This window comes from Cricetulus griseus, chromosome 2, assembly GCF_003668045.3.
Source record: "Cricetulus griseus strain 17A/GY chromosome 2, alternate assembly CriGri-PICRH-1.0, whole genome shotgun sequence".
In the NCBI taxonomy this organism is placed as follows: domain Eukaryota; kingdom Metazoa; phylum Chordata; class Mammalia; order Rodentia; family Cricetidae; genus Cricetulus; species Cricetulus griseus.
This window is the reverse complement of record NC_048595.1, coordinates 29,700,395-29,719,089: the sequence shown is the minus strand read 5'-3', so window position 1 is coordinate 29,719,089 and position 18,695 is coordinate 29,700,395. Positions and strand designations below refer to the sequence as shown.

The 18,695-nt window shown below is 48.6% G+C and overlaps 1 protein-coding gene and 2 non-coding genes across 7 annotated transcripts; all 3 read left to right on the top strand.

The window, feature by feature from the left end:
- Positions 1 to 241: 241 nt before the first annotated feature.
- On the top strand, positions 242 to 16,901 carry Pabpc4 (poly(A) binding protein cytoplasmic 4). Of its 5 annotated transcripts, none has more exons than XM_027399185.2 (16): positions 242 to 1,109; positions 4,142 to 4,335; positions 6,316 to 6,431; positions 7,542 to 7,681; positions 8,002 to 8,096; positions 8,974 to 9,111; positions 10,123 to 10,218; positions 11,648 to 11,920; positions 12,162 to 12,249; positions 12,358 to 12,429; positions 12,923 to 13,009; positions 13,104 to 13,228; positions 15,254 to 15,347; positions 15,448 to 15,578; positions 15,807 to 15,919; positions 16,585 to 16,901. In XM_027399185.2, exons 1-15 carry the CDS (start codon positions 917 to 919, stop codon positions 15,906 to 15,908), a joined length of 1,944 nt encoding a protein of 647 aa, XP_027254986.1. In that variant the 5' UTR covers positions 242 to 916; the 3' UTR covers positions 15,909 to 15,919; positions 16,585 to 16,901. The 5 variants fall into 5 exon arrangements, with proteins under 5 accessions (XP_027254986.1, XP_027254985.1, XP_027254987.1 ...); XM_027399184.2 differs by having other exon boundaries at positions 243 to 1,109; positions 12,358 to 12,477; XM_027399186.2 differs by lacking the exon at positions 12,923 to 13,009 and having other exon boundaries at positions 243 to 1,109; positions 12,358 to 12,477.
- On the top strand, positions 8,595 to 8,727 carry LOC113833921. Its single transcript, XR_003482110.1, has one exon. It is a non-coding gene; the product is annotated as a small nucleolar RNA SNORA55 (small nucleolar RNA).
- On the top strand, positions 10,439 to 10,571 carry LOC113833920. Its single transcript, XR_003482109.1, has one exon. It is a non-coding gene; the product is annotated as a small nucleolar RNA SNORA55 (small nucleolar RNA).
- Positions 16,902 to 18,695: the final 1,794 nt, after the last annotated feature.

Sequence of the window (18,695 nt, the reverse complement as noted above, 5' to 3'; positions counted from 1 at the left end):
TGGGCGGGCACGACTGCGCCCAGGTCGCGAGGCGCCCTTCGACCAGCAGCGCCCGGGGCGGGCGGGTATAAATGGAGCGGTGGCTGCTCCAGCCGCCTCTCTCCGCCCCGGGTCGCAGCAGCCTGTGCTGCGTTCGGGCTCAGCAAGCCTGAAGCAAAAAAGAGAAAAAGCTTAAAAAAAATACAAAAAAGCTCTCAAAACCTCAAAAAAAAAAGGAAGAAAGAAAAAGGAAAAAAAAAAGCAAAAGAAGAAAAAAGAAAAAAGAACGAGACAGCGAGTCGTGCTGGGAGCCCGCGGGGAAGTGACTTTCGCACGTTTCCGGCCTGCCTGTCTGTCCGCGTCAGTCCGTCCGGTGGTGAGCCGCCCCCGGCCCTCACGGCCCGCCTCCGCACGCCTCTGCGCCGCGTGGCAGCCCCGCGCCCCGGCCGGCCGCACCACGTGTCCGGCTGCCCTTCGCCGGCACCCGCAAAGATTTGGTTTCCCCCTTCCCGGGCCGCTGTAATTGTAAACCGCCGGGAGCCCGGGGCCTATATTTATCGAGAAACGCGTGTCCCCAAGGCCACTGTGAGCGCAGCATCTGTCTGCCTCTTGGGGAAAAAAAAATTTTTTTTTGCCCCTTTTGCAAAGGGTTTCCCTACTTTAATTTTCTATTTTTAAGCTCCAAGCTAGGACAGCTAGAGTACAAACTCCAGGAGAGGGCCATATTGTTTTTTGAAAGCCTTTTGTCTTTTTTTTTTTTTGCGGTTCCGTTGCAAGTCGTTCCCGCACACCCGTCCCGCCGGCTTCAGCCTCTCCCGGTGTCTCTGGTGCCACCTGTGCGCTGCGGCGCGGGCCACGGCTCCTCGGAGCCCCTTTTGTCCTGCAGTGAGCCCTGTAAGAAGTCCTGGCGGGGCTCGGGGTGGTGGGGGGTGGGGAGATGAACGCTGCGGCCAGCAGCTACCCCATGGCCTCCTTGTACGTGGGCGACCTGCACTCGGACGTCACCGAAGCCATGCTATATGAAAAGTTCAGTCCTGCGGGGCCTGTGCTGTCCATCCGGGTCTGCCGCGATATGATCACCCGCCGATCTCTGGGTTATGCCTACGTCAACTTCCAGCAGCCAGCTGATGGTGAGTAGCAGCGGTGTCTACAGTCGGGAGATTCCAGGGGACCTTAGGAGTCCTGTAGCGGAGGCCGAACTGGCAAGGGCTGGCTGGGGAGGAACGTGACAGCATGTTGCCAGAGAAGCCATACGGGAATCAAGGTATAGTGGGTAGTGGTTGAGAGCAGAGCATGTGGTCATGACCCCGGCTTCCAGACTTGCTTCCACCACTTGCTAACCTGATGACCTTGGGCTACTGGGGTGGGGGTTGGAATCCAGGAGACTGTGTAAATTGGGATCTGGATAAAGTGACTGGGCTGTTGTAGTGTCTAGTCCCACTCAAGTAGAAGTGGGTCTGTTATAGACCCTGGCATGGACTGGCTCTCAATGGATTGAAGCAGCACCCTCCAAAGTGTAGGTTGCAAAGCTGCCGGCCCTTCCGGCCCCTTAACCTGGACTGAGTCTTGATTTTGTGTTGATTAGGGATGGCTGTAGGGTAGTGGGAAGCAATTTCCTGACGTAGCCTTGAGGCTTTGCTAGTGTCACCAGCAGCTTCTACCAGGCCAGTCCCCCACCCCCCTGTCATTTGCCACACTGTTTTGGGGGCTTTTCTCAGCTCTGGGTGAAGCTGTAGGCTGTGGAGAATGGTACCTGGGTAATCTAGGGAGGTGTCACTGGAGTCTACCCGGCAGTTAATTGCCTCACCAGCCATTCCCTTGTTTTGTGTTCACTGTCCACGAGGCAGGTTGCAGCTGAGGCCAGGGAATTGGTGTGCTTGACATGGGTATTTCTATCCAGTATATAGAGACTAGTACTCATACTCGACCACCAGGGTGTCAAAGGGGAACTTTTTTAGTGGGGGAGTGATGGAGTCCCTTAGCTGTTGCCTGCTCTTTTGGCTTCTGAACAAGTTGTGTCTCTTAGAGATAGCAGAAGCCATTGGTCAGTATGTGTGCCAACACATACCACTGTAGGACTTCTCCCGGCTATAAATAAGCGCAGCCCGATTTGTCGGCTTACCAGCTCCACTGGTGTTGTCTGAAATAGATCAGGAATTGTGTTGGGATGGGCTCCTTAACTGCTAATATCATGGGATAGTTTTAAGTTTGCAGACTTAGGGGCAAGCTTCTACTTGACTTTCACTGATCTGACTTGGCTGATTGATTTCTTTGCAATGCTAAAGAGACCCAGGGTCTTGGCTGTATTGGGCAGTTGCCCCACTACTAGGCTTACTGCTAGTCCTTGTCCTTCTTTGAAGTCAGAAGGGTAAGGTGAGAAATAGGCTTGCCTGCTTTTTTTGTTGTTTTTGAGACAGGGTCTCTATGTAACTTTGGAGCCTATCCTGGTGTTCACTCTGTAGACCAGGCTGGCCTCGAACTTCACAGAGATCTGCCCGCCTCTGCCTCCCAAGTGCTGGGATTAAAGGCGTGCACCACCAACGCCTGGCCAACTCGCTTTTTTTTTTTTTTTTTTTGTTTTTGAGAACAGGGTCTCTGTGATCCTGGCTGTCCTAGAACACACTACTTAATGTAGACCAGGCTGGCCTTTGTTGTGCAGCACACATATCTGCTCACCCCAGATAAGGGCCCATGACAGATCAAAGTATGGATACCAGTGAAGCCCACCACAAACCAGTGAGTTTTATTGTGGTTACTTACAGAAATGTGCCTGAGACAGCTACATTGCCTGAGCCCACCCCAGTGTGTGATAGCTCACAAAGCTGGGAACCTGGAGCAAGCACACTGCATAGACTTCAGGCAGCTCAACAGGCTGTAGAGTGTCCCTTTCAGGCTGTCTAACCCTCTTCCAGGCTGCTTGGCTGGTTTCTGCTTTTTCTAGGTGGCTGATCTACTGTAACAGTTTTTATGGCTTTTCTCTTGAGCATCTTGGCAGCTCAGCATTTTTTTGGAGGGGTGGGGCAGGGAGTGCCCTAGTGAATCTGATCAGTTTCAGGGACTTCCTGAAGCTATTTTTGAATTGTTTATTTACCTTCCTGCTTAAGGAGCTTTTTCTCAGGATGGAATGTTTTCATTTGGGGGGAAATTTACACAGAACTGCTGGGATTAAGAGCTCTGCATCCAGCCGCCTACTTTGACTTTTTGTTTTGTTTTTTGTTTTTTAAGATAGGTTTATTTATTTATTGTGTATACAGTGTTCTGTCTGCATGTAACCCTGCAGTCCAGAAGTGGGCATCAGACTACATTACAGATGATTGGAAGCCACCATGTGGTTGCTGGGAATTGAACTCGGGACCTCTGGAAGAACGGGCAGCGCTCTTAACCCCTGAGCCATCTCTCCAGCCCCGACTTTTTTTGTTTTTTGATAGGACTGGGGAATCTCATGTAGCCCAGGCTGAACTCCAACGAGTGATCTTCCTGTGCTGAGGTTTATCTTTGGTCCTTCACTGTGCCTCTGTGGTACCTGGTGGGTGTGGTTGGGCAGCTCCCTGACCTACCAGAAGGAAAGACAGCTGAATTCCTAGGGTTCCGAGAATTCTGATTAAACCTTTGAAAGGTCTGGGCACCACAAGGCCTCAGGGCCTGTCTGTACTGTCTGTGCCCTCAGATAAAGGTGTGCCGGTTTACCCTGCCACAGCAATGCTGAGCACACTTCCATTTAGTTAAGAGACTTTTTGTACAAAAAATGTGTGGTGGCACATTCTCTTAATCCCACAACTTAGGCAGTGGCTGGTGGCTCTCTGAGTTTGATGGTCTGTAAGTGGGTTCCAGGACAGCCAGAGCTAGAGACCCTGCCTCAAGAAGAAAACATAAAAAATTGTACTTGAGTCTCTAGTTAAGTTTCTATTTACTAATGAACCACCTGGCTTAGTTGCCCTGAACATGACTATTTTGACTCCTCACCTGTGTCAAGGTGGTCATTGGTGGGTATAAAGTCCCTTGAACATGAGCTTAGTCCATGGTGAGGACCTTGGTGCCCAGAGCCACTTTGGTACCTTTTCTTTTTCTTAGGTAGTAACGGTTCAGTGATCTTTCTGGAATGGTGACAGTCATCTTAGTTGATGTTTAGCATTCTTAATTAAAATATGTTCCTCTTCTACAGCTGAGAGAGCCTTGGACACCATGAACTTCGATGTGATTAAGGGAAAGCCAATCCGGATCATGTGGTCTCAGAGGGATCCCTCTTTGAGAAAGTCTGGTGTAGGGAATGTCTTCATCAAGAACCTGGATAAATCTATAGACAACAAGGCACTTTATGATACTTTTTCAGCCTTTGGAAACATCCTGTCCTGTAAGGTAAACGTTAATTATTTTAACTAAATAATTACTGCATCTTGAAAATGAGATAAATATTAAAGCTGGGTGTGGTATACTCTCAAGACTGTGATAGGAGCTATCTTGGGAGTTCAAGGCCAGTTTGGGGTTTAGAAAGACTCAAAACAAGGTACTATCAAAGGGAAGGTACCTTGGACAATTGGGTATGATAATTTCTTAAATGCTGGAAATGGAATGTCTCCCTCCTTTAGTCCTGGGGTTTGAGCTTGGGGCCTCATGCATGTAAGGCATGTGTTCTACCACTGACGTGTTTTTTATTAGCACATGTTAGTGACAGGTAATGTTTTCATTGTGAAATTTTTATGCCTATACGTAATACTCTTGATGGGTATATCCCCATTGCTTTCTCTTAGCTTGCTCCCATAGTCCTATCCCTAGTTCTTAACAAACCTACTGCTGTTCTCTGTGTGAGTGGGGGGGGGCGCGTGCGCAACCCAGTGCATTTCATTACAGTTGCTCACAACTCCCCCATCTCTGTATAAAGCCTCTGGGGTCCAGCAAGCTTTATCCCCAGCCCTCTTTTTTTTTTTTTTTTTTTTGAGATCTCACCAGGTTGCCTAGTCTGGCCTTGAGCTTTTGATTGTCATGAGTCTCCACATCCTGAATAGCTGTTATGAGAGGTCTTCCATTAGGCAAATGCTCATCCACCAAGCTGGCTCCCGCTCTGGGAATAGGGGCTTCAATAAAGGACTTGTAGATAATCCCAGCCACAGCCTCATGTAACCTGGAAATTTTTTGTTTTGAGATGGGGATACATATAGCTCAGCTTGGCTTTTGAACTTCTGGTTGTCATGTTTCTAGCTCCCAGATGCTAAGATGACAAATGTGTGCTCGGGACTTGGCATTCTGGGCTAGCACTCTGTCAGATGAGCTCTAGTGCCTTGCAGGTGCTTTTGTGTCTTTATTCTTCATGAGCACTCATACACATACCACTTTGTTACCTACTTTTAGAAGCTTGGATAAGGGAGAGGAGAGGACATAAGCCCGTTGTTTCCAGAAACCCTTACTTAAATCTTAGAGGCATTAGTTAACTGTATTCTGTAACCTTCACATGGTGACTTAAATTCTTTTGTAGGCTTGGGATACAGTTTGTCTTTCTGAGCACTTTGGTTTGTACCCAGATCTCCTGGGTTTGTTTTTCCCCCATTTTGTTGGCTGATAGTTGAACCCAGGGCCTGGCCAATGTTGTTCAGGTGCTCTGCTGCTGAGCCAGTCTCTAGCCTTCCCTATCTTCTCTCTGAGTTAAATTTTATTTATTTATAAACAAATTGTATCACGGTGTGGGTGTGCTCATGGAGGTCAGAGGATGGTTAACAAGAGTCAGTTTGCTCCACCTTGTGGATCCCAGGGAATGAACTTGGGGCTGTAGTTTTGGTGGTAAGCACCTTTACCCAGTGAAACCACATAAACACACATACACTTTCTTTTCTGAGGCTGGATCTCATAATCTAGGCTGGGCTCCAAAATATCACATGTACTGTGGATGACCTTGAACCTCATCTGAGCTGTGGCCTATCCCCACGTGCTGGGATTACAAGCATGTCACCACACTCTGCCAGATCTAGAAAAAAAAAGTGAATTTGAAAAAAGCCTGGGCTCAGCAGGAAACTCATTTGGTAAAGTACTGGCTATACAAGAAGGGATCTGAGTTTGTCCACATAAAAAGTGGACGTGGGGGCATGCTTGTATAATACCAGTACTGGGGAGGCTGACACAGAATTCCTGGGGCTTGCATGTCAGCCAGCCTGACCCAATCAGGAGTTCCAGACTGATGGGAGACCCTGTATCCTAAAAGAACCAGCTGGGTTGACCTACCCCCCACAAACATGATTGATTTGGGTTAGGCACAGGCTAACCATTTGTAAGTGGAGCTGTGCAATGTTAGCTCCCGGCTGGTGCGACAGGCAGTGATGCTCAGGTGGTCTGCCTTTTCTTCAACAGGTGGTTTGTGATGAGAATGGCTCTAAGGGTTATGCCTTTGTCCACTTCGAGACCCAAGAGGCTGCTGACAAGGCCATCGAGAAGATGAATGGCATGCTCCTCAATGACCGCAAAGTGTGAGTGTCCCAGTCTGGAGGACAGCCATCGCATGAGCCAGCCATGGCCCCACCTCGGTATTAACTGGCACACACAAGGCGGCTGCTGGTTCTCTCGGCCCAAGTGTGGCCTGCTCCTACCTCTCCACTCCAGGGCTGGTGAGTCTCCCTGCCCGAGCCATGGCAGCCCTTTTGACTCGCCACAGTCGGCTCCCTGCCCGAGCCATGGCCTGCCTGCTGCCTCTCCCTTGGAGGAAATTCACCTGTGGGTTTTGTGAGCATCAGCAACCGGGGCTGGGACAGCTCTGAGCCCACTCTGAGCAGGGGTCTTGGCCAGCGGCAGAGTGGAGAGGCCCTGGGCTGACCAGGAGCTGGATACTAGCTATGTGACCTTGGCTTTCCTTTGACTCAGGTCTGCCCGTGGGTCTTTTGCTAGTTTTTGGCACCAAATTAGTTCTTCTTCCTCTGAGCTGCAATTCTGTTTCACTGTATGCTTAGTTTGCATACAGTGAAAAACCATCCCTTTGCAGAGACACTGTATAACATCTTGTCATTACTGTGGGGTGGGGACAGAACTTAGCTGAACCTTGTGGGGGAAATCGAAAGTAGTGTTACATAAGGGCTATTACAAGCAACAATTACTTCTGTCCTTTGTGGTATGGAATGTACAAGGCTGTGTTTATGTCTGTGTGTGGGGTGTGGAGATATTTTCCTGTCAGGGGAACACAACGGGAAAGCAAGGGTTACCTCCAATCGCAGGACTCTCACTGCTAGACTAACCACTGTTAACAGTTTGGTTTGTATCCTTCCAGACATTTTCTATGCATTTACATAGATGCACAGAAATGAACGTTTTAAAAACATGGTCGTCAGGTTTCTTCACGAAGGCAGTGTGATGTGGTAGGAGTGGCCCTGGTCTGAACCAGGAGCCCTGGGACTGGTCCTTGCAGGATAGTCCTGCCTCTTTCTTTTTCTGCTGGGGACTTGGGGCATCTGAGCTTGTTCTCATGGTGGATGGGGTCCTCATGTCTTAACCTCTCCTGTCAGCCTTTAACCTGCATTCCTTTGGGCCCCTGGAAATGATGTTTGTTCCTTCTGAGTAACTAATCACTGTTCACGGTTTCTTTGTAGGTTTGTGGGCAGATTCAAGTCTCGCAAAGAGCGGGAAGCTGAGCTCGGGGCCAAGGCCAAGGAATTCACCAATGTTTATATCAAAAACTTTGGGGAGGAAGTGGATGATGATAATCTGAAAGAGCTATTCAGCCAGTTTGGTAAGTTGAGGTCTGTAGTGTCATCTTGTACTGACCATCAGCTCAAGAAATAACCTGTTTTTTACTTAAAGAAACAGGACACTTAGCGTCAGAGGGTGAATGAATAGTCCAGGCCTTTTTTTTTTTTTTTTTTTTTTTTTCTCTTGGCTCTATCTTAGCTCCGTCTGTTGAGGTTATCCTAGATGCTTGGTTGAGTTTTACCTCTTCCTGCCTCAGACCTATCTGGGCTCAGCCAGAGATTCCTTCAGCTGAGTTACTAACAAGAAGTCTTGGGATGTGGTAGAGATGGTGTCACTAATAGTTCTGTCCTTTGGTAATAGGTAAAACTTTAAGTGTCAAGGTGATGAGAGATCCCAGTGGGAAATCCAAAGGCTTTGGCTTTGTAAGTTACGAAAAACACGAGGATGCAAATAAGGTGAGTGTACTGTGAGTGTCGGGAAGAACCTGTAGGCGGTACCTAGTTCACGGTAGAGCCCAGTGAGTGGCTGCGTAGTGGTCCATGTCATCAGCACAGATGCAGTCCAGTCCACAGTTACATCACCCAGCATTTGCTCATACCTGTCACCTCCTACTGTTGAAAGATTGGGACAGGTACCCATTCTTGGGTAGGGAAATTGAAGCCTCCAAAGTTGAACTTCTGCCTGCAAAGGGGCCTGAAAAGCCCCTTTGCTAGATCAGGGCATCTGCCCATACAAATGCACGGGCGCAGGAGGGGGGCATGCATCTTCTCTCCCTCTTTTTGCCCTCTGCACTCAAATCCTTTTTTGGTTTTTCGAGACAGGGTTTCTCTGTGGCTTTGGAGGCTGTCCTGGAACTAGCTCTTGTAGTTCAGGCTGATCTCAAACTCACAGCGATTCGCCTGTCTGCCTCCCGAGTGCTGGGATTAAAGGCGTGTGCCACCAATGCCCGGCCTGCACTCAAATCTTTCCCAGTCCTGCTGCTTGGTGCCGGTCTGGGGACAGACGGTGCTACAGTAGAGCAGAGAATATCCAGACGGGTCGTTGCCCATTTGTCCTGGGGCCTGTCCCTACAGCTCTGCCACACTTCCTCCAGGGCAAGGAGGTGAGGGTGTTTGGAAGGTGTTAGAGCTAGGGTTGGGAATTAAGAACAAGAGGTGTGGCTAGGGTTAGAAAGCGGGTAGCTAACCCCGCTTTCCAGATCAGTGTAGCAGGCTTCAGGTGGGATGACACAAATTCTCGGTCCAGTGGGATAGGTTTTTCTGGGTGTCCTGGACTCTGCTCCAGAAGACCATGTCTCTGAACCTGCATTAAAGACATACATTTTCTCTCTAGGCTGTGGAAGAAATGAATGGAAAAGAAATGAGTGGGAAAGCAATATTCGTAGGCCGTGCACAGAAAAAAGTAGAGCGCCAGGCTGAATTAAAACGGAAATTTGAGCAGCTGAAGCAGGAGCGAATTAGTCGTTACCAGGTGAGCTGGCTGCTTTCAAAGAGTGCTTGCCTCCGGTGTAAGGTCATGACCTATCAGGTGTGGCATTCACTGCTGAGCAGGTACAATGATCCCAGCCTCTGTTCCAAAAGTGTCCACTTACTGCTCTTGACTCTGTGGCTTCATTTTTCTTAAACTGGTCCCCCTTTGGGGTAGTAGCTAAAAAGAAGAACCCTGGAGGATGAGTGATTGGCCAGAGCAGCTATGGAGAAGGTGACATGACTGCATTAATGGCCCTGGCAGTTTTAGAGCAGGGTTGCTCAATTTAGGCTTGTACCAGAATCCTTTTGTTGTCTTGTTTTTTGTTTTTGTTAATTGTTTTTTGAGACACTGTTACTGTTAACCCACTCTGGCCTGGAAAAAGTAACAATGTAGCTTAAAGGGCTGACCTTGAACTCTCAGAAACCATCTCTCAAAACATGCTGGGCCCCAGATCTGGAGTTCTCAGGTTTTGGTTGGTGTTTTTGAGTCAGGGTCTTGCTGTATAGCCTAGGCTGGCCTCAAACACTCAATAGTTTCTCCCACCCCCACCCCTCACCTTGGCCCCCTGAGTATTGGGGTTACAGGCAAGGGTTTATGGTTTTCTTGGAGGGGGGGTTCTTCCCCAAGACAGGGTTTCTCTGTATATCCCTGGCTGTTCTGGAACTCACTCTGTAGACTGGGCTGGTTTGCAGCTCAGATCCGCCTACCTCTGCAGTGCTGGGATCAAAGGTGTGCATCACCGCTACCCAAATTCATTTGTTTATTTGGAGATAGGGTTTTCCTGTGGCTTTGGAGCCTGTCCTGGAACTGGCTCTGTAGACCAGGCTATCTCTGCCTCCCAAGTGCTGGGATTAAAGGCGTGTGCCCCCATGGCCTGGTGTGTCTATTTATTTATTTAATTTTTGCAGGCAAGCATTTTAATTTGATAAGTCCCCAGGCATGTTGTTCTGGGGCCCACGTTTGGGAAGTGGCTGTGTATACAGGTGTGATTAACAGTGGTCCCTTTCCCAGGGAGTGAATCTCTACATTAAGAACTTAGATGACACCATTGATGATGAGAAATTAAGGAAAGAGTTTTCTCCTTTTGGATCAATCACCAGTGCTAAGGTGAGTGGGAGCTAAGTGAGCATGTGTGTTTGGAAACAGCGTTCTGTTGTTGAGTTATTGATGTTTAGTTGCTTTTGTTGGTGGTCCTGAGTACGGTGTCCAGCATACCCCTCCTTGCTTCAGATGCCCCTGGGGGGTCGTGCTCTGGAGAAGTATACTTGTATTGTCTACTTGGACTGGGGCTTGGAGTCTGACCCATGTCCTCCCTGTGGCCCTCACAGCACTCAAATCTTTCCCAGTCCTGCTGCTTGGTGCCGGTCTGGGGACAGACGGTGCTACAGTAGAGCAGAGAATATCCAGACAGGTCGTTTCCCATTTGTCCTGGGGCCTGTCCCTACAGCTCTGCCACACTTCCTCCTGAACACATAGGTACAGGTACATGTGAACTTTTGACAAAGTCTGGTTGGGTAGTCATGGTTATGAGGACATCATCTCTAGCATGTCCTTGGCACTTAGGGAATGTGACAGACGGGTGTCTAGAATATGTGTGGCATGGCACAAGGTGCTGCTTGCTAGAGAGGAGCTGTGGTTGCCACTGGTAGTGAGAAAGACTGGGTGGCTGAGTAGGATTTGATGGCCCTGCCCTGGCCTTAGTATAATTTACTCTCGGGGTAGGGACATTGTACAGAGGGTTTTAAGTTTTTTGTCTTGAGATGGAATCTCACTAAATAGACCAAGATAGCCTCAAACTCAGAGATCCACCTGCCTGTGTCTACTGGGTGCTGGGATTAAGGTGTGTGCCACTACACCCAGCTGACAAAAAGAACCCTGGAGAGTGTAAGTGGTTAACCAGAGCATGGGGGTTACATGTAACTGTTTTAGTCCTGACAAACTCTTGTTTTCCCATTTCCTCTTGGTATCACTCGCTTGACTGGCACATTGCAGAGTCCCCCTGCACTAAGCAAAGCTCTGTACCCTGAAGTCCCTGGTGCCATTTTCAAGATCATGGCAGGGCACTGTTCCATGGGTAGAAAATTGAGCTGATAACAACTTTGGTAGGCTGATGGTGCCAACACTCAAAATACCAGAAAGCAATTAAGTGACCTTTCAGGGAAGGAAAAGCAGTAGTTTCTGACTTTGTAGATAGACTGCAAGAAGCCGTGGCTGTGTGCTGTGTTCAGGGCTAATGGTCTATAGTTGTGGAAATCCAGGCTCAGGGCAGGTAAAACAATGAGAATCTGGGTCCCCTGTCCTCCAGGTAATTGCCTGTCACTGTACTATGGTGACAGCTATTGGTGACCTGAAAAAAAAACTAAAAGCCGCAATTAAGAGTTTTTTGAGATAGGGTTTTGCAGCCGCTCTTGGTGTTCTGAACCTCCTGCCTGTCTCCTAAGTGCAGACCTAGAAGCAGAGGCCGGTGGGGGGCTGTGTGGGTGTCCATCCCTTTTGATACCTGTGCCTTCCTCAACATTAGCTGCTGTCTTTGTAGGTGATGTTAGAAGATGGAAGAAGCAAAGGGTTTGGCTTTGTCTGCTTCTCATCTCCTGAAGAGGCAACCAAAGCAGTCACTGAGATGAACGGAAGGATTGTAGGCTCGAAGCCGCTGTACGTTGCCCTGGCTCAGAGGAAGGAAGAGCGGAAGGCTCACCTGACTAACCAGTATATGCAGCGTGTGGCTGGCATGAGAGCACTCCCTGCCAATGCCATCTTAAGTCAGTTCCAGCCTGCAGCTGGCGGCTACTTTGTGCCAGCAGTTCCACAGGTGGGTGTGCCAGGTGATGTTCTGCAGCTGGGGTGGGGGGGTTGGGGTACTGGTGTTCAAGTGAGAAGGAGTTATCCTGTGATCATTAGCTACGTGGTCACAGAGATAGAGTAAAGCTGCCCACCAACCGATCCTTTCACCCAAATCATTAGCCCGAGGCCGAGTAGTGAGGTGAGGGAGTCAGGACTGTAGTGTGGGTGGGTTCGGGTTTTCAGTATTTGGGTGCTCTTATTCCCTACAGGCTCAGGGAAGGCCTCCATATTACACGCCTAACCAGCTAGCACAGATGAGGCCTAATCCACGCTGGCAGCAAGGCGGGAGACCTCAAGGTAGGTAGCAGGAAGCAGGGGTTTGCTCACTAGGGTGTGCCTGTCTAGTTCTGCTTCTGAAGCTCAAACTGGCTTGTCAGTGACCTGCTGTCCCTATCTCTTCACCAGGCTTCCAAGGAATGCCAAGTGCTATACGGCAATCTGGGCCTCGTCCAGCTCTTCGCCATCTGGCTCCAACTGGTAATGCTCCGGCCTCTCGTGGCCTTCCTACTACCACTCAGAGAGTCGGTGAGCAAACTGGCCTGTAGGAGCATGGCCGGGGAGGAGGGAATCAGGATAACTATAGCTGTGCCCTGGCATGGTCAGGCTGGGACTCATTTTCCAAAGTCCTGGTTCTGTCTCTTTAGTGGTGTGCTTAGGCAGGTTCTTCAGTCAGGAACAGTGGCCAAGTGAGTCCTGGTGGGTTACTTTGAACATTCTTTGCTCATCGGTGGCACATGAAGGGTTAACCAACCAAAAATGTTCTTTCTGGATCACTATCACAACCTGCTGTTAAGGGGGCTGGGGAGAAGGGAACATTTAGATTGTCATATTCTAGATGTGCAAAGACTTGAATGGTGTCCCTTGGCCCTGTGAGAGACGTGTGTGGTCATGTGTTGGAAATTCTTCTTCCGTGGGACGTGGCCAGTTGGACATCTGCCAACACTGATGTGCGTTTGCTGGTCTGTTGTAGGGTCTGAGTGCCCGGACCGCTTGGCTATGGACTTTGGTGGGGCTGGTGCCGCCCAGCAAGGGCTGACTGACAGCTGCCAGTCTGGAGGTGGTATTGGCTGCACACAGAAGGGGGAAAGCTGGGATTTGACGGGCCTTTGCCCAGGCTGATGGGCTTTAATTATGCTTGTTCTTCCTACAAGGCGTTCCTGCGGCTGTGCCAAGCCTTGCACCTCGTGCCACAGTTGCCGCTGCTCCCAGGGCTGTGGCTCCATACAAATACGCCGCAAGTGTCCGCAGTCCTCACCCTGCCATTCAGCCACTGCAGGTGAGGCCCACCACAGCCATGTAGGCCTTTGTCCTGTTTGTTGTTTAAAGATGCCTTGGTTTGATTCCTCTCAGCGGGTGCTACACACCTGTTCTGTCTCCTGTGTGGTGGTTCAGACACTGGCCCTGATTGGTAACAGTTCAGGAATACAAGAAGCAGCTGGTGTTTCCTGTCCCTTAAGACACACCTGCCTGTCTCAGCTCTGTGAGCCTTGGTGTCACCTTCACATCCAGTGACCTAATTGATCACTGGCTGTGGAAAATAAAGGCAGTTAGGAACCTCTAACTTAGAAATAAAACTCAGCTTCAGGGGCTAGGGACACAGCTCAGTTGGCAGTCTTTATAAGGCTCAAGACCATACTTTGCATTGTAAAGCATGAGGACCTGGGTTCAGACCCCAAGCACACGTGTAAAAACTAGGCACAGTGGTATTTGTCCCCAGTGCTGTGGGGTCAGAGACAGACAGACCCTGGGACTTGTAGGCTAGCCGGTATAAATAACCAAAGTGAGCTCCAGGTTCCAAGAAAGACCATCCATATCTTAGAAAATCAGGTGGTGAGTGTTGGAGGGAGACAGACATGTGTCACAGACTGGCACATACCGCATACCACACACAGAAGGCTAGGCAGGGTGGCTCATCCTTGTAATGTCAGTATTGGGGAGGCAATACTGGGCAGATTCCAGACCAGGGAGATGTTCTGTCAAAAAGCTTGGGCGGGTGGTGCCTGAGGAACCAAGATCCAAGGTTGACCTTGGCCCCTACACACATATATTCAACACACACACACACACACACACACACACACACACACACACAAGAACGGGCTTCACTGAATGTTGGGAGCTTATGTCGCCTAAGCTGTTAGCTTCCACTAAGTACAACCAGCTTGTTTCTGGGCCTGGTAGTGATTTGCTGGGCCTGGGCCTTGCTTGCACAGATAGCAAAGAATGTGAACTGCTTTGTGAATGATTCTTGGGTGTCTTTCTCCACATTCTCTAAAGTGGGAGTTTCTTAGAGCTTGGTGCTAATGTATGAGTTATCTTTGACCTGTAAGGCCTTTTAGGGCTCTGCGCAATGTTACTGTTAATGCTCAAGTAATTGCTTGGTTTTTTATATTTATTATATAAATATATTTTATATATTTAAAAAATCTGGGCCGGGCGTTGGTGGCGCATGCCTTTAATCCCAGCACTTGGGAGGCAGAGGCAGGTGGATCTCTGTGAGTTCGAGACCAGCCTGGTCTACAAGAGCTAGTTCCAGGACAGCCTCCAGAGTCACAGAGAAACCCTGTCTGGAAAAAAAAAAAAAAAAAAAAAATCTGGTCCAGGCCCCAGTGCTATAGAAAAAAATTGAATTTAGCCAGGATGTTGGCATAGCCTGTAGTCTTGTCTTTGCAGTGGTAGAGGCAAGAAGGCTTAGGAGTTGAGGGTCAGCACTTAGCTACATACTGAATTCAAGGCCAGTCCAGGTTAAGAGACCACATGGAAAACCAAACATCTGGTAAGGTGATAATGAGCTATATTTAGGAATGTTTTGATTCTCACTCTCTGGCTTCTGGTTCGTTTGTACTGGAGTAACGTGAAAGAAACTGAAGAGAAGGATACTCGTACAGTTTACTGCGAAACTAGCACATGCTTATAATTCCAGCCCTTGGGAGTTGGGGGCAAAGGGATCAAGAATTCAGGGCCAGCCAAGACCACACAAAAACCACAATTATGTTTCCTGTGGCCAGAGTTTTATTGCAAGGACTTGAATAGTTAGGTGAGTGGCACACCAGCGAAGGCTCGCCCAGCATGCAGGTTTGCTTGGCCAGAGGACTATGACTTCTGTTAGCTTGTTATTTGAGGCTGTCATTTATTCTTTCTACAATTCTGTACCTTGCTGTCCTTCAGTTCCCCAAGAACAGGATTAGTTCTTTAAGCACAAGACGGCCACCTCCATTCACTCTTTTTTCACATGGGTACATGTTCAGATGTTTAGCTTGAGTTTCTTAGTGCTAACCCTACTGCCTATCCTGGTTCACAGGCACCACAGCCTGCAGTCCATGTCCAGGGGCAGGAGCCACTAACTGCCTCGATGCTGGCTGCAGCACCACCCCAGGAACAGAAGCAGATGCTGGGTAAGCGTCCCAGTGCTTATAGAAGAGAGTGGTGAGCCTGATGCTGGCTTGGTTCACTGGGATTGAACTCTTGTGGTGATGACAACTGTTCTGCCCACAGGGGAGCGTTTGTTCCCACTTATCCAAACAATGCATTCAAACCTGGCTGGAAAGATTACAGGAATGCTGCTGGAAATTGACAACTCTGAGCTGCTCCACATGTTGGAGTCCCCTGAGTCTCTCCGTTCCAAGGTGAGCTGCTTTTCGGGCCCTGTGACATCAGGGAATGGGGGTGGGGTGCTTAGAATGCTCAGGTCTGGTCTGTTTAGGCAAAGGTCTGCTGCTCCTGTGACCCCTCTCATTCATGCCTGTCTGTTCTGGCCTACTGCTGAAGACAGCGGAAGAGGCCTGGGGATCCCTTGCTCATCCACTAGGTCTGGATGGTGGGGAGAGACACTGGGCACCCGGGGTCTTTTGCAGGTGGATGAAGCTGTGGCAGTCCTGCAGGCTCATCATGCCAAGAAAGAAGCCGCCCAGAAGGTGGGGGTGGGCACTGTTGCTGCTGCTGCTGCTACCTCTTAGACAAGGAAAAAGTAAGTTTGATAGTTGATTTTTGCTTGGCTTGATTTTCTCCAGATAAGGTCTCACTATATGCCCCAGGCTGCCCTTAAATTCACTCAGTCTCTAGAATGCTGGGCTTAAAGACATAACACATAACAGCATCTGCCTCTATTCCCAGCTGCCCATGTGGCTAAGACCAGAGATCACTTGTGCCCAATTGCTCATCTGAGCAACTCAGAAGGTCCTTTACCACACATACAACAAAAGTAGTCTCCTTCAAATTGCCTAATCATATGGGGCTCAGCATTCTCAAGACCCAGTGCTCCCCACCTAATAAAAATGAATCACCTTACTGGCCTGAAGTAATGACAGAAAGAAACAGTTCTCACACTCAGAATTACATCATAAAACCTGCCTGCTGTCTGAGGTTGGTGAGGTATGCTCACTGCCCTGGGAGTGCAATGGGCAGAGGAGGGTGTTGATACTTCGATTCTAGTGGGAAAGCGGGCACACTCAGTGACTTCAGAGCTGTGGCCTCTGTCTGCACAATTATAAGAGAATGACCTAGACTAGTGGGTTCCTTGACTGAGGAAGGAGGAGTGATGGACAAGTTAGCTGTATGTGGGCAGCTGATGCTATTTGAGCATATCTGGTTCTTCAACATGCTCACTTATTTGTGTTGGTGTTTCTCTTTTAGGAGTCAAAAGCCAAATAACCCCTCATGGCATTCAGCTAAGGTCTGAAGACTTCCTTGTTTGTCTGTGGACCTCCACACCAAGAACCACAAGTTGCAAATTCAATAGGTCATTTTGTATCTAAAGGTCAATTATGAGGCACCTAGAATTTTTCGATTATATAAGAGTATATTCTCTGGGTTCTGCTATGGCCCAGGTGGTAACTTTTTTTTTTTTTTTTTTCTATGTGGGTTCTAATTTTTCCCCCTTCCCAGAAATTGGTTTTGATGTACCCAAGACTTGAGTTTCTCAATAAAGAAAAAATCTGTATAAAACTGGCTGCCATATTTGTGTGTTGTTGTTGGTTTTATTCCATAATTTGGGGCTTTTGCTGGAAGTAGTATTAGGCTCTGAATATAGCTAGTGACTTGACAAACACCCCCACCCCCGGGTGGCTGCATCCCTAGCACAGGTAAGATTTTCTGGCTGATTGGCCCTTGTCCTTGGACTAAGGTTAAGGCTTGTCCAGTCCCCCACAGTCACTTCACCCTGCTCACAGTTTCTGCAACAAGGCTTCTTCAGCTGTGGGAAAGTGCTCAGTAATCTGGTGTCAGATGCAAGTTCTAGCCAAGGCCAGCTGCTCTGTTTGCCTTGCTGTCTGTCCAGCCTCCCCTACTTAGGCCTGTGGGTAGTCCTTTAGTGTTGTCTTCTTCCCTTGAAGGACTGGTATGTGATGGATCCAAAAGCCTAGTCTTAATTAAAACTATTTCTGAACACATCGAGGCTTAGACCACTTGTAATTCCAGGGTAGCTGAGACTTACCTTCCTTGGGCATGTTCACACACATACAGGAGCTGCAGTTAAAACTGGTTAGTTCAAGGCCAGCTCAGACTACACAGAGAAACCCTGTCTAGAAAAACCAACAGATCATATTAAGGGGTGAGGGTTGGAGAAAGACACCTAACCATGACTTCTGGCTATCACACATAGATACTACTGCACACACACAGTTAATTGAAAAGTTGGACTGTACCATTCTGTATTATGGAGAGATACTTTGCTCAGCCTAAACTGGGGTGGTGGGAGGTGTGCCTTGGTCCTGCCTCAACAAGATGATGGGACAGCCTTCCTAAGGGAGCCTTACCCTCTCTGAGGAGAAGATGGGAGGTGGGGTGGGGGGATCAAGAGGAGGGTTGAAATGTAGAAGCATGTGGGTTGTAAACAGTTAACAGGCAGGAATTGTGACAGGTGGGGCACTTTGAAAGAAATTCAACAGGTTTGGTTGCGGTTCTGGAAAGTGGGTTTCACTGAGCTAAAAAGCAGGGTGTTTCATTCAGGAATGTCCTTTTGGAGGCTCTGTGGGTAGGGCCTGTTTCTTTCCCAGCTTCTAAGGGGGTTCCATCACTTGCATGTGGCTTTGCCTTTAAACCGTCTGTGACCAGTCAAGTCTGTTAACTGCCATTTTAATTCATTTAGAGCATGTTTCTCTTTCTGAGTCTGAACCTCTGGGCTCTGCCTGCATCACCCCTCCCCCATCCCCCACCCCCCGACAGACACACACGCACGCACGCACGCACGCTCTGGGAGTTTGGGTCACTATCATAAGATAGCACCGTACTGAGGATCTGAACTGGGGTCCTCAGTCTTGTGCAACAGCTGCTGTACCTACTGAGCTTTCCAAAGGGGCCTGGTTGTTCCCTCTTGTCTTTGTCTCTGTGACTACTAATACTGAACCCAGGCAGGCCCTTTAGCATCATTTTCCTTCTGTAATCAGGTTTTATGTACATATTGGTGTGTTGTGTGTATGTACATAAAGGAGATGAACACAAACATACCTTTTTTTTTTTTTTTACTCTGCACTAGTTGAGAAGAAGCAGAACATCATGCCCCATTTACTCCTCAATACTTTATTTTAATTTAATTTTTATTTTTAGTTGCACTGTATTGGCTCAGCTGACCTGTCAGCTCACTGCCTCTCCCTGAGTGCTAGGGTGGAAGGTATGGGCTTTAATGTGTTTTCTAGAAACAAGTACAGAACTCAAGAGAGGGACAACAATGTTGTCTTCTGGCCATGTTCAGACTTGAAGTGCTAAAGTCACGTCAGTGGTTTTCCTTCCTGGCTGAGGGCTCCAGC

Excerpts from the sequence above, each read along its gene's own strand:
- Pabpc4 (XM_027399184.2), top strand. The coding sequence starts at position 917 with ATGAACGCTGCGGCCAGCAGCTACCCCATGGCCTCCTTGTACGTGGGC. Across the intron at positions 11,921-12,161 it reads TTGTGCCAGCAGTTCCACAG|GCTCAGGGAAGGCCTCCATA; the intron begins GTGGGTGTGCCA and ends TATTCCCTACAG. Across the intron at positions 15,348-15,447 it reads GGAACAGAAGCAGATGCTGG|GGGAGCGTTTGTTCCCACTT; the intron begins GTAAGCGTCCCA and ends TTCTGCCCACAG.